General features: G+C 36.2%; 2 protein-coding genes across 2 annotated transcripts; both read right to left on the bottom strand.

Moving 5' to 3' along the window:
- Nucleotides 1–14: 14 nt before the first annotated feature.
- On the bottom strand, nt 15–1,627 carry LOC103936485. Its single transcript, XM_048581266.1, has 4 exons — nt 1,498–1,627; nt 959–1,128; nt 669–811; nt 15–471 (listed from the first exon to the last, which is right to left on the bottom strand). Exons 2-4 carry the CDS (start codon nt 1,015–1,017, stop codon nt 317–319), a joined length of 357 nt encoding a protein of 118 aa, XP_048437223.1. The 5' UTR covers nt 1,018–1,128; nt 1,498–1,627; the 3' UTR covers nt 15–316.
- A 342-nt stretch (nt 1,628–1,969) lies between these two features.
- LOC103936484 (G-type lectin S-receptor-like serine/threonine-protein kinase At5g35370) lies at nt 1,970–5,838 on the bottom strand. Its single transcript, XM_009346321.3, has 2 exons — nt 5,700–5,838; nt 1,970–4,955 (listed from the first exon to the last, which is right to left on the bottom strand). Exon 2 carries the CDS (start codon nt 4,735–4,737, stop codon nt 2,149–2,151), a length of 2,589 nt encoding a protein of 862 aa, XP_009344596.2. The 5' UTR covers nt 4,738–4,955; nt 5,700–5,838; the 3' UTR covers nt 1,970–2,148.
- Nucleotides 5,839–24,803: the final 18,965 nt, after the last annotated feature.

Here is a 24,803-nt window from a genome sequence, read left to right as displayed (position 1 = left end):
TGTCACAATCAAGGTTTCTTGTAAGAAGAACTAGTTAATAATGGAAACTTCCTTAATGGTTCACTCATAACAGAAAATTTCCTGTAAGATGAACTAATAAGTCTTAGAACTTCTGCATGACACATAAGATGTTCGTTGATGATGAAAAATATCTATTACAAAAGAAGTAATTAATATTCCCAAGAATACGACCAAGTGAAAGATATTGCTTATGGATGCAGTACAATGATTGTTCAGCAAAAGGAACCCCATAGGATCCAGTGTCCTTGTTTAGGATATGTATTGTTCTTTGTCCTAGGAGTCGAGGACTCCTCAGTCACAGGTCACAACCAGTAATTGGATGCACCAAAGAATTTGGTGAAGCAGTTTGTAGGACATTGATAGCCCATCTGTCCATATCCTCCCATGCTTCCAATATCTTACTTTCTGTTTCCCAGTCCCATATGTCCTTGAATTTGGAGTTTCTACCTCCTGAGATAAAATTTAATTTACCGCAACAGTAAGATCCCAAACCAACAAGGTCATTTGAAAGTAACGAAGCGAAAAATAAAAAAAAAACCGTTGGTAAAAGGAAATAATTTTTAGCTCAAGATTTAGAACAACTGCATAGGATGCATCATCATCATCAACGAACATCTTATATGTAGCTGTCGGAAACATGTACATACCTCCCGGGGGAAGGACAACAGGGGCTTCTGACTCATTAACTTGCAGAGGAAGATATTGTTTCATGACCGAAAGTGCTGTTTCAATGTCAAGATAGCCTACGTCCACCATCCTCTTCAATACTCTGGCTTGGAAAGTTTTTCCTCTATGACATAGTAGAAGTTTGCTTTAACTTGTATTAAACTACTGACCGGAAAACAATTGCAATACTTTGCAGTTGTGGAGCTACCATGGGTAGTAGCACAAAGAACAAAGCTAAAAAAGAACCAAAACAATAACAGAAATGACAAACCTGGAAGGATCTCTGAGTGGCGATCGAAGTTCTGGGGCAGGTATTAATCCGGCAAGCATTGAGGACTCCCCCAAACTTAGACAAGATGGATGCTTACCAAAATAAAATGCAGATGCTGATTCAACGCCATAAATTCCATGTCCCCAGTATATCTGTCGTACACCCTAGCTCTGTTATGTATAATGTGCGGTCCGGATTCAGTAATATCTATACAATGTATCTATGTGTAACGTATTCTATATGCATATGTCTTTCTCATGAAGTGCCTTGCACATTCGTCACTAGTAATCTCTTCACATGTACAGATCTCTTTCCTACCTAGCATACAACAACCCAACCAAAAACGGACCTCACCAAAATTGCACCTAATAACCAACCATCTGGACTTGTAGTGAGTTCAAAAGTAGTACAGAGAAATGCCATCCCTGATAGATAGATAAACTTGTATACTTATGGATAAAGAATATTAAACACAATTAACATATAGGCATGTCAGAGAGATATGTTCAGTGATCCGATAAATGACAAGTATGTCTGACCTTACTCATATAGCAGCTCAATATTTCCCCCTTTGACATTGTCCTCTCCAATGCTAGTGACAACACCATCTCAACCAATTTTCTTGAGAATGTGCGTTCATTTTTAAGGAAAGTATTTTTCACCAGCTGCCATGTGAGATTAGAACAAGAAGAATATACAGAATCATTAGTTGAGAAAGTGAACGACAGTTGAATCATATGAATACCGAAAACCAAATGAATTCTTCTTAGTTATAAAGGGTGTTCAATCATAACAAACATCAAAAGAAACCTTCTAGTTCTTACAATGTAAATCACAAACAGGCAAATAGTGAGCAGAGGAAAGATGAGGTTTGTTAATAGAAAATATAAATACCATGAGTGAAATTGCACAATCATATCTCTGACTGCATAACAAACCAAGTGAGAAGAAAACTCAGGCGAACAGGTGGGGAAAATTAGCATATCATAAATAACATTTATGGCAACATACTAAATAGAAAGGATACATCTTATTTCCATACAATTAACTCTTATTACTTACTCAAACAACTCTTTACACAAACCGCACAAATAACAGTCATTCGCAGACTTTGGACCTTGTGGAATGTAAGAACAAACATTTAATTCCCGTTCACAATTCAACTATACACAAGCTGCTTAACTAAAACACTATCTTGGGCCTGAAACCTGCTGTGAAGAGACGTAAGAGAAGAAAGTACGCGAGTCCATTGTTGCTGTTGAAGCATACGCTTCTGGATACAACACTCTCTCATTTTGATCAGTTCCCTCATCTATCATAGAAGCCTCAGTGAACCCACGCCCAATAAAGCGCAAGAAATTCAATGATTCCAAATTTGGCTGACCTAAAGGGATCTCACCTTCCAGCATGCCAACAACCGTATTCATACTCGGCCTGAGTGTTGGATCCTCCTGAACACAGCACAATGCAACACGCACAAACTTCTCCACTTCTTCACTTGTCACCCGTCCCTCCAATCTCAAGTCAACAAGCTCCAAGTACCTCCCCTGCTCATGCATCTCCAGTGCAAATAGAGGAAAATAAACAAGTAATGACACAGATGATGATGATGACTGACCGCCACCACTCCCACTGTTATTCAGGCTATGGCTTTGCAGTCGTAATGTATTTTTCCTTCCACTCACAAGTTCAAGAAGTACCATTCCAAAACTATAGACATCAGCTTTTTCCGAGATTGCAGAATTAGTTAGCCATTCTGGTGCAAGATAACCCCGCGTGCCTCTCATAGTTGTAAACAGACTAGACTGTTCAGGAGTTAAAAGCTTTGAAAGACCAAAATCTGAGATCTTTGCCTGAAATTGGTCATGCAAGAGAATGTTCTCTGGCTTGACATCACAGTGGATTATCTTCTGTTCGCATCCACTGTGCAGGTATGCAAGCCCACGTGCTGTCCCTAGTGCTATGTCAAGCCTCTCTTGCCATTCTAAGACTGGTCCAGTGCCAAAAAGACTCCGGTCAAGTGAGCCACGATTCATATACTCATAAACCAGAAGGCGTTGTCTCCCTTGGGCACAAAACCCTTTCAATTTGACCAAATTGGCATGGTGAATATTACCAATTATTGCAATCTCGGTGCAGAAATCCTTTTTCCCTTGAACACCTAAATTCATTATCTTCTTTACAGCCACAACAGTTTTATCAGGTAGAATAGCCATATACACGGCACCAAACCCACCTGAACCGATCAGGGTCTTGAAACCATCTGTAGCCACTTCAAGTTCTTCAAGATCAAACCTCCTAGGTAAACCGGGGATGTAGAAAGCATCCATATCTCCTGAGGAAAGTGACCCAAAATGCCCCAATTTTATGTCTCTTTTCTTTGACTGTCCCCGTCTTCCCCACAAGAGGAAACCTAGAGCTACCAACAGAAAGAACCCACTGAATGGCAAAAGCACCAGAGCAACTACAGGAAACTTTTTTCTACTAGGATTCTTATTATCACTGAAGTTTGATGGAGTAGATCCAACAAGAGCTTTGATGTAGCCCAACCGGTCATTTGCACTTTCACTCACAAAAATGGAACCCAAAACATCTTTAAGTGTATAGCAAGAACCAGATGAACTTCCATAGAAAATTCCCAAGCAAGAGCAGTCTTTTGAGCAGAGATCTTGACAGGTTGACAAATTGACACCATATCTTACAGGATCAAAGAAAATATTGGAAAAATAATCTGTACCGTAGTCAAGCCTGAAATATGAGACGGCTGGTGAATTTAATTGACTACCATTATCGGTTGAGTTGCAAGGAACCGGCAATGAATAAGAACCACTTGGCACACAACCACCTGTATCTTGTGAACCTACAAGGAAATTTACAGGGCATGAACAACTATGGGTGGTGGATGCAGTACACAAACCAAGTCTGCCACAGACGGATGGAATTTGACAATCACCAGTTGGCGCAACAAATTCTTGCTTCCAGTCTGTACCAGAAAAACTTTGGACAATGAATTTGCCAGAGGAATCCAACTTGGCAATACGAAAGTCAGAGGGTGACAAGAGCACCTGAATCACAACCACTGTTCCATTACGACCAAGCAGTTGAAGACCTGTTCTGTTAATGGCCATGTATTCCACTATAGCGTTTGAGTTTGTATAAGCACTTGTATCCATTGACAATTTCCAATATGTCTGTCCATGCCATTGCAGTATTGCATCAGAACCACTTAGTACGAGCTTGTAATCACCAGTTGAAAAATTCGATAGAGTACTGGACAGAAAAGACCCAACTGGTAAGTGTTGCCCATACACAATCGTATCCCTTGGGTTTTGAAAACTTTCCCAAAGGGAATGATTGAACTGATCAAGAAGGATAAGATTACCCATTTCATTCAGCAATAATGCAGAAACTGATGACTTGAATTGTGGAGTTGACCATACAGGATTACCATCGTCATCTGAGATGCTAATACCTTTAGCCGTAAGATTCATCTCAGCAGAAGCCGAGATGGAAGCATCACGATTAGCAGTCCAGATGATGGTGTTGGATGCCGTATGGATGATGCACAAATAGAAGTTATGTTGATTAGCATCCGGATTGACAATAGCAGCTTTAAATGTTCCATTTCGAGAGGACAAGAAGGCACCGGCGTTGTCAATGAAGTGGAAGTAAGAAGCTGAGAAGTTCGGGTATATGAACTCTGAGAAAGAACCACCGGAGACGAGAATAAAGAGAAGAAAAGGTAGGAAAACGGTAGGGATGAATAAGAAGGACCCCATGCAGGGGTTGGACGGAATGAAGAGCGAAAACAAATAGAGGGTTAGACAAAGGTTTGTTTTGTTGAGGCTGGAAATGGTCTATTCTGGCTATCTCCATGCCTTTTGTCCAATTCTGCTTCTGGGTTTTACACTGGCGTTGACTCTCCCTCTCTCTCTCTCTCTCTCTCTCTCTCTCTCTCTCTCTCTCAACATGTCTCTCTCCACCCACTTGTTCCTAACTGGTAGACAAAATAGATAAAAATCATTTATTCGGTGCCAAGATCAGCTGGGTTTGCAATATATTAAAATCTCAGTGCCGGCCAAACCTCAGCAAGTCCTTATCTAAACTAAGAAGATTGGCGTGTCGTGCATTAACATAATTTTTATATCCTTACCATTTTCACACAATTAGCATTCCAAATTTCTATATTTTATACTCTTCTTACTTCAAAATAAATAAAACACCGTGCATGCCATTACAAGCTGTAATAAAGATTTCGTGCCAATGTGACACCAGAAGCTAAAAAACCATTATTTTTATTCTAACTTGATTGTTCTTTATATAACTATTCCGTTTTCAGACCATGCATTCACGAATCACAACCATCAATCATGCTTTATAAAATATTGTCTACACATACATAACAAATTAATAAAGAAGAACAAAAGGAACCATTTTCTAAAGGGAAAATAGCTACAATAAACAATACATTTGGTTTGCCGATCATTTCCGGTAACTTCGATACATTATTTATATATCAGACGACACAACAATGACATATCGATGACATATTATTATATATCGAAGACACAACAGTGACATGATAACAACATAATGATGATACACAATAAACACATCATTTTTGAAACCAAATATCAAAATATGCTTATTGTAGCTAATAAAAAAGGAGTTAAAAAAATATATTTCTTTGAGTAAAAACGTCGAACACATGCTGTGCGTAAAACGTTCAACAAAGTTGTACCTGCTGGGTAATCGTGCTGCCGCCGCCTAAGGCCGAAAATGACACCACTGCACGAGCAATCCCAACTGGGTCGATCCCAAAATGCCTAAAGAACCTCCTGTCCTCGTAAGCAACAACGGCTTGCCACACATGCAGAGGGTAGGCACTGGTTCTGGCTTCAGCTTTGGGAGCAAACGCCATGAGGCCCTGCCACCGGCGAGGAAACTCCGGCAATAGGACGGCGGAGAAGAGGCGCAGGCAGAGAAGGGCCAGAGAGAAGGCAAATAGGACAAGAATTTCGAGAACGAATTGGGGTTGTGAGGGGCTCGAAGAGGAGCTGTGGGAACGCGGGAGGAGCGAGTTCACTCGGCCGAACAGTGAGTTTGAGTGAGTTGGAGGTCGAAGAGTGAGGTGGGGGAGTGGAGTACTGGGAAATGGAGGTGGGTTTGTGTTGGCTTGTGGATTTGGGTGATTGGTTTTCAGGAATTGGAATGGTTTGGTTGAGAGGAGAAGACGATGAGCAGGATTCAAGGTCGTATTCATCGGTTCGGTAATACAGTTGAGATGATGTGATTTTTTATTCTATTCCCTCCTTTTTTCCTTCGGGTGGTAATACAGATAAAATTGTAAGGAAATTACAATAAAATACCACTAAACCATTAAAACCTCTTGTGCATCTCTCCTTACAATTAACGAACTAAACATTATAATCGGAACTGCTTATTTTCGTTATCATCGTTTAAAGATTGCATGTACCAAAAATTTGAATTTGAAGATCTCTTAGTTATTCATATACATAAAACAAATTGATGATTTATCGTGAGGATACTACTTATTACCATAATCATTGATTGATTTAACGTATGAATAACTAAACGATCTCCAAAATGACGCAAACATTATCCAAACCGTATAAGATACTTCAAAATACCATAACAAATCTATCATTTAAAAAGTTTATCATAAGATAACAATTTTTCCCCTGTATTTAATTAACTCATTTGGCTAATTAGTTCTTGTGTTTTCAATTGGTCAATTTAGTCGTTTAATCATTGTCGAGATCGAGTGTTACTAATTTTGTAGTGCTTGTGTTAGAAGTGTTCTGTTATAAACATGTAAAAAGAAGCGCACTTATAGCGAAGATTTTTTGTTGAAGCTGGAAAAGTAGAAGTCATGTTTCTATCTCTCTATTCTCGATGCCCTTTTTTTAAAAGTACAGAGCAGATGTTTCATTTTTAAGAAAATGTTTTTACTCTTTAAGGTTTTTATGACAACTGATGAGTTATATTATACTATATATTTTATCTTAATCTTAGTATTAATTTATTGGTTATTTTGTGTGAATTTTGATACTTTGAATTATATTTTCAATGTAGAACATTTGACTTCCTCTTGAGCAAAAAGTATTCAAACAGATGAATTTTGAAGTGATTATAATTGGAGGATGTTCATGAGTCTACCAGCTTGATCGTGTCAAAATTTCGGCTTTTTTCTACCAAGTGGTTATTTTATAGCAATGAAATAAAGGAGTAGTACACAATGCTGTCAAAATGACGTTTTGGGCTTATTTGGGCTTTTTGGCGTCCATTATGATATCTTTTGGGTTCGAGGCCTTCTGCAATTATGTTCGGTACATCTCAAACTTTAATTCAAGCCGTTTTGGACCTAATTTGGAGCCTTGATTTCCCAAAGTTAGAATAAGAATGTATTTATTAGTTATTTTATTTTATTATGTTTCCTAGTTTTTAGAAGGCCTTTTCTAGGTAGGTTTTATTTTGTAGTAGTGTATAAATAAGACTATTTAGCCATTAGGGTTTTGAGAAGGGGGAACACAATACTTTGGAGAATTTCAAACCTTTTACCTACAATCATTTTTCTAGTAAATGATATTTTCTTCAGTTTTTTTATGATTGTTCGTAACTAGTCCTTTTGCTAAGGCGAGGCCATGAGTCTTAACATGAATATGTGATTTTATAAATTTGCTTATGAATGGATGCATGCTTGCTTTGAATTATTAATCACCGTGTTTAAACTATTTATTTCTCTTAGTGATTCATGATCATTAAGGTATTTAGACAAGTAATTTAATGCAATTTCTGTTGGAACATCACCCTGAAATTGAGGAGGGCTTCTTGTGATTAGTAATTGTAAGTTCACTTAAGGCGAACATCATGCTCTTAAGGGTTGTATGGTTTTTCAAAGGGTTTTCACAAAGCTTACTGAGTTTTGCATGCTTATATTTGACCTGAACATTACAGATGAGTTGTATGTTAGATATACGTTTTCACTTGAACATCACGAGGAAAATATGCATTAGGAAAACTTGACCTTCAAAGCATGTATGTGGAAATTCATAAGTAATTGGTAATTTCGTAGGATTGTTAATGGTGACAGTGGAATCCTAGTGTTTAAATTGCTTTCCAAAAATGTTTTCTTTTGCTTTCTTTACTTTGCCAATTATTTAATTATTTTTTTAATTCGTTTTATTATTTTAAGTCCTAAAATCAATCCTTTCCAAACTTTGTTTTCAAATAATTAATTAAGATTTAGTATTTACATTAATTATTTATTCAATCCTTGTGAAAAATGACTTTGCTTGAGCTGCTATACTACAATAATTTTGTACTCTTGCAAGTATTTTTTAGTGTTTTTATCCCTATTTGCGCAGGTGGCAAAAATCGTATCAACAACCATAAGTCCTTGAAGCACTTCCAGTGTGGGAAGGCCCCTCATGGCAATTGGCAATTGGCAAGTGAATCCCCTTCACTGAATAGTAACTGCGTTTAATGAACAATAATTACCTTTTGCATCTCCACCCCTAGACTGAATAGTAATGGCAATAGGCAATAAAATATTAGTATTTTTTATTTTATAAAATAATAAAAATAATTTAAATTTAAATTTCGAATAAGATTTTTAACCGATCTCATCACGTCATATGTCATTATGCGAAAGTACAATTTTTATGAATAGATTTCAATAAGATTTTTAACCAATTCCATAGCATGACGCCTATTTAGAATCATTGAAAATATTCAAATGTAGTGTAAGGTGGGAGAAAATGGTAATGTATTTATTAAAAAATATATATATTATTATTTTTAATTTTTTCGGATTTTTAATTAGTTTTAAAAAAGATTATTAACTTAATTAATCTGAACCGTCTGATTACAAAAAATTTGAAATCCAACCGTCTAGAATGAGACACGTGGCCCACCCAAACGTTTCTGATTTTTTTTCTTTTTCTAAAAAATATTTAAAGCTGAAAAAACTGGATCTTTGATCTGGAAATCAAATGGTCCAGATTCAAAGTGACTGAGTGAGGCTGATACATGGGCCACATCATCTGAAAATAGGCTCGAGACGCGCCCCCACATGCGTGTGTTTCCCACGTGCCTGACGCAAATTTTTTTAGAACGTGGCTGATGTCATGATGACGTGAGCCTGATGTCACTTCCCCTCAGGCATTCGAGCCTTGGACTCCCGCCTGCCCTTTTCCATGATCTCCCCCTTAACCCAATAGCCCGAATGAGTTGGAGCTAGTTTAGGGGGCAATTGGATTGGAAATGAAGCCTATCCACCGGACCATTCCCCATGCTGGAAGTGCTCTTATGGATGACAAAGTCCCTTTTTGTACTTTGGATCCACAAGAAATTACTTGATCTCATACATTTGTGACAGTCGCAATGGCAATTCACACAATATAGTTACAAAATAAGTAATAAATCTTGATGAAATGAATAGGAAAAATTACAAGGAAATTGATATTCCTTCCAATGATTGTAAAACATGGAATCAACATTGATCAAGGTTCTGAATTCGAAACATGTTACCCAACATATTAATATTTTTTCACCAAAAAAAAAAAAGGGTATTTTATTGTCTAACATGTGTGTGTCTTTTCCATGTGCAAAATCATATTGCACATTATGTTCTCGTCTAACATACATTGAATTTAACCCAAATGTTTGGTCTAGAGGAAAACGAGTAAATGTTTCAAACTCTTAATTCGAGCTAAAACCCTTACGAATGTATTTATTGAGGCTACCAAATTTATTTTGGTGTACCGTTTTATTCAGAGGTCAAAAATACAATGCCGCATCATATAATATTGAAGTTATATAAAAAGGAAAATTAATCTACTGTCATTATATAGTGGGATATCTCCTATGTTAAAAAAAAAACATACATTGCATCTGTTCACCTTCCCCTGCATCCGGTGGCAGATGCGTGAGATCCAGGCTGTTTGCCCTACACAATCCAGGCTGTTTGCCCTACACAATATACACCATCTTCTTCTCCCATTAAATTGCACACCCAAACGTGAGGTCCAAGTCTGCAACTTGTTCGATTAAATGCCTCAAAAAGGAGGTTGAAGCAAGGCTAAATTAATGATACAAATGCATTGACATTGGTGTTTTTTATTTTAATTGCTAATTTTATTAGCTTATACAAACAAACATTTGAAAACTTGATCAATATTTTATAGCTTCTTCGTCATGTCATGTCCACGCGAATTTTTTTTTTTTTTTTAATCTGTCACTGAATTGCATTATAAATTTGTCACAAAATCATTTGTGCTTTTTATTATTAAGTATACAACAACAACATCAGATCTCATTCATACAATATGAGTTCAAAACATCCGATCTAGCAAAATATATAGAAAATGTCACTAAATCAAATGATCATCGACCAAAAACATGCCTTTTCTTTTTCTTGCAGATATATATATAAGGATGGTTGGCAAGTATGCCTTTGGCTTGCCAAACTACCCTAAATTAGCTAGGTCTTCACACACATAATTGAATTATTATTGAAGGGAGAAAGAGCGTGCGACAATAGAGATAAAGAGAGAGTTGAGGAATTTTTAGGATGCATATTTTTCATCACTTGTGCCTTTATTTATGTTAAAATGGACAAGATTCTTTGCCTTGTAAGTAATACAAACCTAAAGAAATAAGATCTTCTATTATCCTAACAATCTACCAATGATTTAAACAATCACACATGTGCTATAATTGATATCACAACACTCCCCCTTGAGTGTGTAAATACTCAAGTAGTTGCCGTATTAGATCTTCATGGATGATGTAGAAGTAGTTGAAGTCGTCTTGTCTAGTTGGCACAATGAGCAAATGCAAGTCTCAAAACCTAGCTATGGTAAAATCCAAGGTAAGATAAAACTCATAGCTTAAGAATAAAAGTGAGAAGATGCATTAAGTCAAAACTAAACGCCTTCAGAACGTAAGTAGAATGCACAAGGGTATGACCAGCTCAGAGTAGGTAACCCGTTAAACCTCGTCGGTTAGCAAAAACCCAGTGGGAAAAATGCTTCTGATCTAAGCAAAAGGATACACTAAGGTCAAGTGAGTATACTTACATATACTCACCCAGAGTTTGACAAAACTTCCAGTAAGAACTACTAGCATTGCAAATCAGACAATTTATGCATATTAATTACTTTAAAAAGTTTATGAAAAGTAGCATTTGGTAGTGACCTCGTGAATAGGTCAACAAGGTTGTCATAGGATTGGATTTACTTGACTTTAATCTTTTGATGCTCTTACTGTTGATGTGAGAAGAAGAATTTCAGTGCGTTATGCTTGGTGTTGTCTCATTTGATGTATCATTTCTTTATCTCGTCGATACAAGCAGTTTTGTTATCATAGATCATTGTAGACGTCAACAATGAAAGAAAGTATGCAAAGCTTTGAATATGCTCAACAACGGCTTTCGGCCAGAAGCATTCACGAGTAGCTTCATGAAAGGGGAGAATTTCAGCATGGTTTGAAGAAACTGCAACTAAGGTCTGTTTGGTTGACCTCCAAGGTATTTCGATGTCTCCAATGGTAAAGACATAACTCGTTTGAGAATATGTCTTGTATGGATCAGATAGATAACTACGTTGGCATAATCAATAAGACAAACATTATTCTAAAGACCAAGCAGGTATGATCTATTCTCAGATGCATAAGGATTGAACAAACTCAATCTGTAGGACCCTTATGGTAACAAATGATGTCTTTGACACCATTCCAGTGTCTGCGTGTTGGCGCATTGTTATATCTTTCCAAAAGATTAACATCGAATGAAATGCCCGGTTTAGTGCACTGAGCTAAGACAATAAAGCACCATTTGCATTCAGATGTGGAACTTCAGGCTCCAAAACCTCTTCCTCAGCTTCTTTAGGACTAAAAGGGTCTCGTTCTACATCTAGTGTTCGGACGACCATAGAAGTACTTGAATTTTCCACTCTATATTCATTAAAGAGTCGCAACACCTTATGGATGCAGTTCAATTGGTGGATCATAAATACTATCCAAACAATGCTCGATCTAGGTCGAGATAGTATCGAGTTTTACCTAGATCTTTCATCTCAACTTTCAACTTTAGGTACGAAGCAGTTTTCTCAAGCTATTTGGGAATTCCAATGGCATTCATGTTATCAACATAAACTACAACTATCGCAAAGCCGGAGTGTGACTTCTTGATAAAGACACATAGGTATAGTTCATTATACACATATCCCTAACTAATCAAATACTCACTCAAACGGTTATACCACATTCACCAGAACTTTTTCAATCCGCAGAGTGAACACATCAATCTAATTAAGAGGGTGTTCCGTGGTATAGAACTATTTGATCCAGTTAATATAAGTTGTTTGGAAACTTTCATACAGATACGTGGTTACCACATCTATAAATTACATATTCGGTTTTTTGAAAACTACCAAACTGATAAAGTAGCTGAATGTTATGACATCTATTATGAGGGAGTACGTCTCCTCATAATCAATCCCAAGGTGTTGAGAAAAGCCTTGCGCCACAAGGCATGCCTTATATCACACTATTTCATTCTGTTCATCATGTGTGCATACGAAAACCCATTTATAGCCAACATGTTTCATATGTAGAGCTGTAGGAACTACAAGCGCAAACACTTTACGTTTCGCAAGGGAATCAAGTTCAACCTGGATTGCTTGTTTTCAGTTTGACCAAACAATTCTACGTTTATATTCATCATCGGGACATGGTTCAATATCATCACTCATCATGGTATCCTTAACCATTGTGTATACAAATGCATCTTCGACTATCATCTCATTTTGAATCCAAAGTACATCCAAGCTAGCATAATGGATTGAAATCTTATGATCTCGGGAGGCGAATTCGTCTCTTTGAGGATGCTTCCATAATCTAAAATAACCTCATGCATAGGAATTGATAAGTTAGCACTGGTAAGATTCGAACTAGGTTCACTAATGTGTGTGTGTGTGTATTATAGTTTTCCTCTTTTGGATTGTGAATCCTTTTAACCAACTGGTCTACCAAGCTTCATGGTAGGATTAGATGACTGGCTAGCCACTAGTATACTGGGCTGCGCAACAGGTACGACCAACCTTCTTTCGGGGGTGGCTTGTATTTCCAAGGGATATTTCGACATACGTGTGGCACATATATCCTTGCATGCTTGTTTTCAACTGGTATATGTGATCTTGTCACTTTTGCTAGATTAGTAAAAACATTAGACATGTTGTAAGCATTGCTCTATCAGGGCCGGGCCAAGCCCAGTGTTAGTAGGGCGACCGTCCGGGGCCCAAAATAATTGGGGGCACCAAAATTATTAGGACGATATATTTATTTATGTTTTCATAAGAGTATAAATTTATAAAATTCAGTTCAATGACAAAGAAATTGAACTAGAACTGGTGGTTTTGTTGTTTCAAATTAATGAGGAGGTCTTAGGTTCAAAACACCATGTGTGCTTATTTATTTTTCATTTTTTACAATTTTCTTTTCATCATAAGAGCATAAATATATAAAATTTGACTTAACGATGAAGAAGTTTAATTAGAATCAATGGTTTTTGTTGTTTAAAATTAACAAGAGGTGCTAAGTTCGAAATGCTAGGTGCATGTTTATTATTTTCAATTTTTACGATTTTTTGTTTGGTTGTTAATTTATTTTTAATTAAAAGCTAGTAGCTATGTGGGTTGTTATTTTTAAATATTTGTTCCAATTCAAGTCTAATTTTCAACAAAGAGTCATGCATTGACCAAATTTTTAGACCAAATTTGCAAATCATATGATGTGTCATCAAAAAGTTTAATTTAGTACCCATTTATTACTTATACATATTAATTAAAGACTCAAAAACATCATTATTTTTTAGTCCCATATTGACAAGGTTAGAAAATAAGAAAAAACACCTCACGATTTATACAAAAACACTTTAAAAGTTCAGATAGAAAACAAAACTCATATCTATCTACTTGTAAACCTGGAGTTTTTTTTTTTTGTTTCCTTCTCACAATACAAAATAAATTAGTTTTTCCGTGTTTATAAATTATTAAGTTTGAAGTGCTTTTCTAAGTATAATTTTATCGATGTCTTACGTGTGAAAACAAATAATTTTATTATAATAAAGTGAGGGCACATTTTTTGGCGTTGCCTCGAGCCTCAAAAATCTCTAGACCGGCCATGTGCTCTATAGATCTAGAATACGTCACACTTCAGTTTCAGGTTGTTTAGTGCAGTGATCTAGATGAGAAATAATGGGGTTAATTCACGACAACTCACGACATTCTTCGTGAACGTTAACGTTCTTATCTCCCCTTAACGACATGAAGATTATCATTGAAGTGATAATCCACAAAGTAAGCGGTAAAGCGGTTGCAGGTCGGGCTTTAATTATCAAATAATGGATGGTGAATCATAAGATGCACATCAAACACATGTAAGTGCGAGACTTTAGGCTCATAACCAATAACCAACTGTAATATTGAAAAGGATTAGATGGTAATGGGTCTTAGGCGAACCAACATAGTTGTGTGCACAATTGCATAGCCCCAAGCAAATTCCAGAAGCATGGTGCACATGACCAAGGTCTGAGCGATCAACTGAAGGCACTTCAAGAACACTTCTATTTGGTCATCTTGAGTGTGAACATGTAATACAAGTGTCGGATTTCTAAGCATATTATTGGGATTAATTTAATTTAAATAATTAAATACACAATGAAAAATAAATAAACAACACACAGTATGTTATCCTAGTTGTATTCCGGTTGGTTGTAATTGACAAAACAACAAACAAAGAAGTAGAAGAGATTAACTTACTTGAATCTCTAACCACTTGTGTGTCGCATGATTGGATCATCCATATGCTTACAATCTTCCTCTTTATAATTGATCACATGAAGCTCCTCAATGTTGACCCTCTAAAAGTATCAACACTGATAAATCTAGCAATGAATGATGGAGTTATTGATTTAAATGTGCTACTTTGGTGCTTTGGCTTAGGTTTTTTCTCTCTATTCTTTGAGGAATAAAATTGTATGACATTTTCTTATGAGAGAAAACACAAGGAGTATTTATATAGACTCCTTATCCCTTTATTCCGTACCTCTCCTAGGGTTTTGACACCATGGGCTTGTTCCACACGCCTAGCCCAATTTCGTGTACCCACTTGAGCTTGTGACTTGGACCCCTTTTAATTAAATAAGGCCCAAAGCTATTTTAATTAAAACCACGTCCAATAGGCCCAAATAATTAATCCAATATAATTAACAATTAATTATACCTTATCACTATATATATGATAGCATTAGGACTTATCATATGTATGTGACCTCTTAGGTTTTATCTAAAGCCGACAGTGAAATTAATGAATGAGTTAACTTAATATCACAAACCATGAGTGACGCCTAGCAACATGTCCTTGCTACCTGAATTAGTAAAAGTATACACGAACTAATCATGATACTTTTTCAAACCTTGATTGTAGTTACAATCCAATTCAGTTCTTCTATTATCCATTGATGTGGATTTATGTCAAATCACAAATAGTAATCTATAATTGCCAAGATGCATCTCATATTGAAGCAATTATAATAAACATAGCTTGATCAACAAGTACTTCAACTGAAGATTTCTAAGATGGATCTTCAAGTGGCTTCAAGGGATATCTCCTCAAATTGAACAATTACTAGAAGATGATAGATTACTTATTGCGCATTCATATATCTTCATACTTATACATATAAACCTGAGTATCAGACTAACGGACATTGCGAAGCAGTGAGAGCTTTGAGAAGAAATCAAAGTTCATATCATTAAGCATGAGATACCTATGATGCCTCAAGTTTGAGAATTATTTGCATTCCACAACCAGAAGCTTTGTAACGTTTGACATGTAGTAAGCATCCATATGTTAAAGTTTCTTGTTTGGTCAGTGTATAGTGAACTTGTTTAACAGACAAGCGCATGTATATTCATCACGTGTCTAACACACATAACACGAAACCATGTTAACCTTAATGTGATATACATCAGCCTTTTCGGATAGTCAATGTCTAGTTGACTCTCCAAATGGCTATGAACTTTATTTAAGGACTAAATGACTATGGAATACAAGTTTCCCTACCCTACATTGGTTTTGGACATTGCTTTCATACCTTAAATCCTATGGACTCATTCATAGTATATTATCATAACATAAAGCCAAAATTATGAATGATGAATAAACCTTGCCCATCAATTTATTAATTAATATAGAGTTGTTACATAATATTCAATGTTACAAGGTTGGCTTTTAGGGCACAACTTTAACAACAGGATGTTCAACTTCAACCCCAACAGATGATAGGATTAAAAGCACACCACAAAGTAGCACACAAATGTCCTATTGATTTTCCTTATTAACACTAAGATTTGTCAATTGTAGCATATGAAAATAAGGGTATTTCCCGCAGAAGATTGTTTTATCTATTTACTTAAAATGTCACAAAAACTGGGATGTTGTCCCTACTAACCAGCCACCGAAAAATAATTATTAGACCGACTTACACTTATCTAAAGTCTACGAAATTTTATATGCATATACTAGACACACAGAGCTATACTCAAACAAATTTTTGGGATTTTTGGAGTTGATTTGCTATCTATATTAAATCGAACAAAAACAGGACAAAAACAGATTTTAAGTAGTTCGCAAATTAAGAAAAACGAGTTAGGGGAATTGCTATCCACCACCAAATAATCATGCAAAAATGTTATGTTTCATTCAAATTCCTTCTATTTTTGGATGAAGATGCTCAAGTTGGCTCAATGTTAGAACTCAACCTATTACTCTTTCTTATGTAGTATGTTAAGAGAATGGCGTTTTCAACTTAACTTAGTCCCTAGCATGCAATCTAGAATGGCGTGTTCATAGATTTAACAAGTAGAAATCATTAAGAACGAAAAGAGTTTGAGTCATCACAAGGCATCGTAAGTACTGGCGTTGTCTTACTTATCCTAGAAATTGGTTCACATGTTAATTGCAATTAACAAGTACTACTCTAGAACATATGTAGGTCCTCATTTGACAAGGGCAGACACATACATATTCATAGCATTAGAATCCTAGATATGCTTACTAAATATGCATCCGTAGAAAACACATAAAGAATTCATCAATGAGACAAGTAGTGAACCAATTTTCATCCATTCATAAAAGTAATTCAAACGAAATGTCATAACAAACTTGCAATCATATTTGGGGCTTCAAACAGCCCCTAACTACTAAAAATTTGTTACACGATCCTTAAGTTAAAACAAAAGATAGATATGAGTTTGAGAAAATAGAACCGAAAGAAATCAACTAAGGCTCTCTCCTCTTTCCTTCCTTCCCCAATGCTACTTTTAAACCAATTCTTGCTGCATCATTTTCTTCTCCTTAACTCACCCACTAATAGCCATTTAGTGATGACAATAAGTGAGAGGAAATGTAAAACAATTGTAACTCCTTGGGTAGCCTTTATGCCAATTACTCCATCTTAATCTTCATCTTTAATTTCATTTCCTCTGATATTTGAATAGGTGTCAGCTGGTTTGTTCTTGATTGCATCACTTTTGGCTGCTAGATTTATTGGATTTATTGCTTTCAATGCTTTCTTGTCAGTTACAAACTGCTCAGCCTCTTGGGAACCTTTTAGTGTTAAAACGGCCATAACTTCTTCTAGAAAAATGATATTAACAATCCACGAAATGCTCCAGAAAATAGACATCCGTAGCTTTCCAAGCATATAAGACTCATTCTCTAATTAATTCTGAGCTGTCCGCAACTTGCTTCCAAAGTCAGCTGACCTGCACAAGCAGTTTTGACGAATTTGTTACTTAAAATTTCACTTGTGTTATTTTTCTTTTCTTTGCTTGACAAATCCTACAAAACACAAAAATAAATTAAATAACTCAAAAATATAAGGAACTAACTAAGAAAAGACAAGTGAATTTGATATAAAATATATATAAATATGAGCTTATCAACAGACATGTAATACTCGTTGAAATCTTCAATGTAAACTCTTCATCATTATCCAGTCGAGTCAACCTAATCGAATAATCATGGTGATGAGTCTTAAGTTTAATAATTTGTGCTAGGAGTATTGAGAACGCAACATTGTGTGTGGACAATGGGCAAACATGTGACCAATATGACAATGCATCAACCAACACCATAAAGTAACAAAATGGTCTACATGGTGGTTGGATAGGTCCACAAATGTTCCCTTGAATTCATTGAAAAAAGGTTTGAGGGTTCTTTCGAACTTTGTCTAAATATGAGTAAGTATTAAACTTACCCAAAGTACAAACTTTACAAGAAGTGCAACCACGAAAGATGAACTTATGGTAAGCAGATGCTCGTGAGTAGCTTTAAGGATACAGTACATCATCATAGTTTTTGGATGTCCCAAGCAATCATGCGAAAACTTGTGTTTCAATGCAAGCCAAGTAGTAAGGCCTACCACATAGTGGGCCTCAAGAACGTGGATGGTTGTGACATACAGACCATCTGAAAGTTGCTCCAACTTTTCATGAATACACTTCTAGCCATATTCATAGGAAGTGATGCAAAGGAGTTTAGCTTTATTTTCTATGTTACAACTCAACAATATTATAGTAAAGTGCCTCTTTTATGGTTAATTCAGTACCAGTGGACAACATTATACTGGCGATGTCATACCTTTCAATCAAGTTGGATGGGCCTGAAAGGATTTTCATAAGTGAATTTTTAGGTACAGAGTTAGTGAAATAGTGGAGTTCATGCAAAATAATGTATGTAGTTGCACTATCTGCTAAACAACTTTCTCACAAGACATACCTAGAAATTAATTAATTGAATCAGTCACATGTATAAGAAAAAATTAGGATTTCATTTATTCAATTAACCATTTGAGAAAAAATATTCATAAATAATTATCCAAAACTTTAAAACCAATACCAAACAAATAATCCAAAACTTAAAACAAAAATTAAGGAGGGGGTGTTTCGACCACTAGGAGGAACTCGGTGTAATACCCTAGAAATATTTAAAAATATATGATTATGTGGGAATTTTTTTTTTTTTTTTGAAAGTGAAATAATGAAAATGTCCCTTGGTTGACTAAATGTAAGTTTATGAAGACCGTATTTTATCCTTATATAATTTAATATATTTCTTGGCATATTTTGATAGAACTCAATCCCACGAATGCGTAGGTGAAAACCGTTCGTGAAACGGAGTTATAACAAAAAAGTTATTAACGTTTGAAGTTAGGGACATGTTTGTAATTTGGTCCTCATTTGGAAGTCTCCAGAAAAACTGGAGCAAAGGTTTTGCCACATGTGTGGTTGGGATGAAAGGAAAAGAAAAGAATTGAAGGAAATGGATGACTGAGATTAAAAGAAAAGAAGAGAAAGGGAGAAAGGAGGAAAAAAGGAAGGGAGGGGAACCAATCAGTAAATAAGGAAAGGAGGGGGAAGGAGGGGAAAAGAGAGAAGAGAATGAGAGAACTGGGTCATTCCTTTGACCTGACACGTTTCCTTTGTCTTCTTCGATGGTTTTCGTTGGTTTTTTTGGTGAACCACATCAATCAAACCTTGGGAAATCAGTCCATGGCCTTCCCTCTACCTAATCCACCCCAAATTTCAAACAAAATTGGCCTTGATTGTGTGAAAACCACAAGGATGTGTGGCGGGTTCAAGGGCGGCAATCAGCTGATTTCGAAAGCCTCACCATCAATCATCACCACCATTAGACTCCTCATGAGGCCTATAACAAAGCCCAATCAGTTGTAGGGGTGGCAGAACACCAGAGGTGGCGAATTGACAAACACTTATTCTAGGATTTTTCGACGGGTGTGAGCGGAATTGGAGCTTTTCCCGGCATAATTGGACTTGGCCGCATGTATAAAGTTTGCTCTACTCTTTGAGATCTTCATTTCTATAAAATTTTAGAATTTTTAGAAATAATTGATATTTTCCGACGAGTCGGGACGGCCGACCGCCACATGCGGTAGATCGTGGCCAATGAGCCAATGCCGTCTTTTAAAGAAAATTTTGAATCTAGTTAGTGATTGTTAGTCACTTAAATGATTTTCGGAAATGAGTTAGAAATTGAATTTGTGAACTACGAATGGCTTGATCCCTTCGTAGGGTACGTAGGCAGTCTAACGAGAAGGTTAGATGCATCCATAATAAAATAACTAAGATTTAAGCTTTTCTTGGAAATAGTCTAAGATAAGGAATTTGGTGATTATCTTCCGAAATAAATTTTGGGCCTATCTTAGTATTTGCTTCCAAATATTAATTATCGGATCGTTACACTCGACCACATATAGGCCTATTTCTAAAAAGTTCTAATCTTCCATTGGTGCAGATGTCTCTTGAAAATCTGAAATCTCCAAAGTGGTATCTTTGGGATTATCCACTTTAGCAAAGTTAGTGTCTATGGCTATGCAACATGAATGATACTTAGCAACAACTTGAGCATAAGTTTAGCAAATGCGGGACGAATAACCTTGAAACCACAACAGTAACACATACCCACTTCTCTAGTGGCGGGTGTCTTGCCCTTATGTTTAAAGTTGGGAGCCTTAGGAGCAAGGAAATTGAGTTTCGGGGTTAGGACCCTTACCAAGGCTTTGATGCTTGTTGCGTCCATTTAGGCCTTGAGTTGTGTTGGCATATGTTTTAGGCGAAGTGCTCAAGCCAAGGTCTAGTTTGATGATTCTTTATCAAAAGTTGGTTTCGTTTTTCAGCAACTAGTAAGATAGAGATCAAATTCGAGAATTGCGTAAATGTTTATGTCCGATATTATTGATGTAGGACATATTGGTGATGTCAAAAGTAGAATAGGTCTTCTCCAGGAGATCGTGTTCAGTCAAGTCCTCTTTACAAAACTTCAGCAGTGATTGGATTTAACAAACTTCACAATTGTGTTCATTCACCGACATAAAACCTTGGAAGTGTGAATGTTGCCACTCATGTCTTGCTTCAGGCAAGAAAAATATCTTTTTGATAATCAAAGCATTCTTCTAAAGCTAGCCATAAAGCTCTTGGATCGTCTTCAGTGAGAAACTCAGTCTGTAATACCTCATTCATATGTCTTCGCATAAAGATCATGGTGGTTGTTTCAGCTTAGCCAATTAGGTTATCATGTTCAACTTTAATGGTAGCCTGCAGTGAGATGGAGCTTCATGTCTTGGAACCACTTTAGGTAGTTTCTTCAAGAGACTTCCAAAGCAATAAAGTCGAGTTTGTAAAGGTTTGACATGTCACTATAATGGAAGAAGCAAGATCGTGGTTAGTACTATGAGAAGAAAAAATATTCCATAGTCAAAAGTAGAACATTTATGTTCTGTAAACTTGTTTTGGTTTAAATTAAGCATGAAAAACATCAGGTTTCTTGGGTGTAGTGTTTTATGAAAACTTCAGATTTCTATTTCATTTTGTTCAAAACTTTAGGTTCGAAAGTATAAACCTCAAGTTCATAACACTTGCAAATAACACAATATCTATAAGACAATATATAAAGCAATTGAAAAATAAATATAGTGAAAGAGAGGTAGATTCAGGACACTTTGTATGAAAAGATAGGTCACAATCACAATATGGGACTGACATGGAAGGGATCTGCAGGCCCAAAAACGTGTGGAGCTTCAGGCCTAAAAGGAAATAAATTACTATTTTAATTTGCTGGGTTGCAAGCCATTTGATAAAAATATGTGGGTTAACATAACTGAAGGTCTAAGTAATAAGCTAAGAAAGAAAAAGTGAAAAACAAATACTGATCAATAGGGTTTAGGGTTTCATACGAGACAAAGTAAATAGGGTTAGAAGAAAAAAAATTGACGAAACCCAACTCTAAAAAATTGGATGAGGCTGGTCTAATTGTAGGCCTGAATGGGTTGTTGGCCATCTGATATCTAAGTCAAGCAAAGCTGGGTTGGGTTTTGCTGGCAAACTTTGATGAGAACCGCTGCAATGCGGATGAGTCAGTGACATAAACACCAAAATGGTGTCGAAGAATTCAATCTTAGACAAGGCGGACCTAAGGTTCAACTCGAACCTTTGGTTTCATGACAGAGAGGATTTCTCAACGTCGAAGTATCGAGGGAGATGGCTGCAGAGGCATCCTCGAAGTCCAACGAGCATGTACCGTTGGAGTCATCAAATTTGATGATGGTAGATTTGGAATTGATAACAAACTTATCATCGAAGGTTTGCAATCATGGCGTACATCAATGGAAACCCAAGACTTTCGTCATAGGTGTCTTAACCACGGGTCGAGGTTCGAAGCTTGAATCCTATTTCATATTCGTCTGGAACCTCTTGTTTCCATCGTAGAAACAGCCTTTGAAGATGAAAGACAACTGCATGTAGTCAGACGAGATCGCAGTGATCACCAGAGTTTGGTGAAGTTGCGAGGATTGAAAGATAGGGACGACACGAACGGCGTTGCTTTGATCTAATCATTTCAAGGTTTTGGCGGCTTGGCTCAGTGTGCTCAATAGCTCGATGCAGCTTTACCTTGCGGCTCACACAATTAAGGTTTAAAAAATTCTTTTTTTCCCTTCCTTTTTCTTTGCTTATTCACCCCGATTCAATTCACCATAATTATAACAGTGGTAAAATAATAATAATTGCGAATAATAATTTAAGTAGAATATATAATTCTAAAACAAACATTAAGGTTCTGCTCAATGGTGAATGTTTAATGCAATCAAGGTTGAAAAAAAATCGACATTTAGACCATGATTTAAAAGGTACTTAGATTACGATGATGAATCTTGTGAACAGGTTTGTAGCAAAATATCCTTTAGTTCCGTACCCCATCGTCAGGAATGTGCTGATAACGTGTTATAGCCTATTTTACTGAACGGAGAGACAAGTTGCGGCATCACAGATAAAGAGAGAGTTGAGTGTAATGTGTATTTCTCATCAATTGTTCTTTTATTTTTAGTAAACTGCATATGATTCTTTGCCTTGCAATTAATATAATCCTAAAGAAATAAGATCTTCTAGTATCCTAAATACAATCTACTAAGAGCATCCCTAATGGAGGTTTTATCCTTCATGAAGCTATTACATTTGAAGCCCTTAAGAGAAATGTCATCTCCAATAAGTCAGAAAATGGGGATAGATCTATCACTTGGGCTAGCAACTTTTTTCATTGGGTAGAAAAAAATTAGGCTACATCTAGCCCAAAAAAACAATGGGTCCCACGAGAAAAGTAGTTACCCATGTAAGCCAAATCATCTCACCCTCTCTCCACTTGCGAATACACTTATACTCTCATTTTATTCTTTTTAATTTTTTTTTCTTTACATATTTTTTATTCCAAAAGTCCTCCAATTTATTTGTATATTTAATGCTTAAGACATAAAATGATATAAGATGTTCCACTAAAAGGGCTTACTTCTATAAATTTCTAAATAAAAACATACTACATATTAAAATGACATGGAAGTTTAGAGACATAAACCGAAAACATAAACAAACAACATACCTAAATTGCAAAGGCATTACAATTTAGTTATGAGACGAAATCTTATCTTGTTTGATTTTAGAGAAACAAATCAACGGATAAGATTGAGACAAGAGAACCTAATCCAACTATTCAAAAGTGATGAAATCTAACTTTGTCAGAATTTGAATTTTTTTTAGGTTCAAATGTTTTTTTTTTTTTTCTTTGAGATAATACGTCCCAAAATCAAAATCAACTTAAGAAAAGTTTAACACACAAATTTTTTTTATCACGTAATCAAATTACTACATAAGTATGTGTGTGTGTGTGTGTATATATATATATAATCCCATATAGAGCCCGAAAGTAAATAGCCCCTCATTGGGAGCGATTCTTTTATAAATCAAAGATTCCTCGGAGCTCTAAAAATGCTATATCCACCACTTTTTCAGTCTCATATAAAGCCCTTCATTGGAAATGCTCTAATGATTTATATAATCACACATGTACGATTATTAATAGGGTTGTTTTATTAACACCCCACATCTAATATGCGCCTCTAAAATTCCAACTTTGTCCTTTATTTTTCTGAAGCCACCCCCATCCCCATAAACAAATGATGGCAAAAAAGCTAGCTCGACGGCCACGGGCCACCCATATAAGAGGTATCTGTCATCGATATCAGCACAACCAAACCCCCCCTCCCACGTCGCAAAAGTTAACAGCAAGGACCGACTCTTTAACAGACAAAGAATTGCCTAACACTCTTGATTCACACACCCCATCTTCCAATTCCCTATTACCTATCGACGAGTGGCTGGTGATTGGATATATATATATATATATGTGTGTGTGTGTGTGTGTGTGTGTGTGTGTATATATGGAGAGAGAGAGAGAGAGAGAGAGAGAGAGAGAGCATGGTGAGTGGTTAGGATTTTTTGCCCAGACATTGTGGTGGTTGGCAGCCGGCAAAAGAGGGTGGATGGGGTTTATTTTGGACTTCATAACTTAATTCGTCAAGGTAAAAATGAAAATTCAACAAAAAAAATTAAAATTATGGAGTGTATTCAAAAGATTGTAGAGTGTTAATATCACAACACTACTAAATTTTTTTTCTTTCTTGTTTGATAAGAAGCTGCTGAGAGAATATTTATGTATATAGGAAGAATTGTAAGTGCATGTTCGCCGGGGAGATTCATTGTCCTTCGATGATTCCAATCTCCATCAAATCCGGGTGACAACCAAACTAAGTCTAAACATTCATTTCTTGGCCACCACCTATGCAATTATCAACCTAATTATTAGTTTATTCTCAATCCTAGCTGGACAATAATTTATTAGGGTTTGTTAG

This window comes from the organism of the source record quoted next, unplaced genomic scaffold (assembly GCF_019419815.1).
Source record: "Pyrus x bretschneideri cultivar Hongxiangsu unplaced genomic scaffold, Pyrus_bretschneideri_v1 Contig17, whole genome shotgun sequence".
Taxonomy (NCBI): Eukaryota; Viridiplantae; Streptophyta; class Magnoliopsida; order Rosales; family Rosaceae; genus Pyrus; species Pyrus x bretschneideri.
Note: the sequence above shows the minus strand (reverse complement) of the source record. Positions and strands in the feature narration are given on the sequence as shown.

Bases quoted from the DNA above. Each gene is read 5' to 3' on its own strand.
- LOC103936485 (XM_048581266.1), bottom strand. From the start codon at position 1,017: ATGCTTGCCGGATTAATACCTGCCCCAGAACTTCGATCGCCACTCAGA. The intron at 812-958 runs GTTTGTCATTTC...ACTATGTCATAG, and splicing joins CCACTCAGAGATCCTTCCAG to AGGAAAAACTTTCCAAGCCA. The intron at 472-668 runs GTATGTACATGT...ATTTTATCTCAG, and splicing joins TGTTGTCCTTCCCCCGGGAG to GAGGTAGAAACTCCAAATTC.
- LOC103936484 (XM_009346321.3), bottom strand. From the start codon at position 4,737: ATGGGGTCCTTCTTATTCATCCCTACCGTTTTCCTACCTTTTCTTCTC.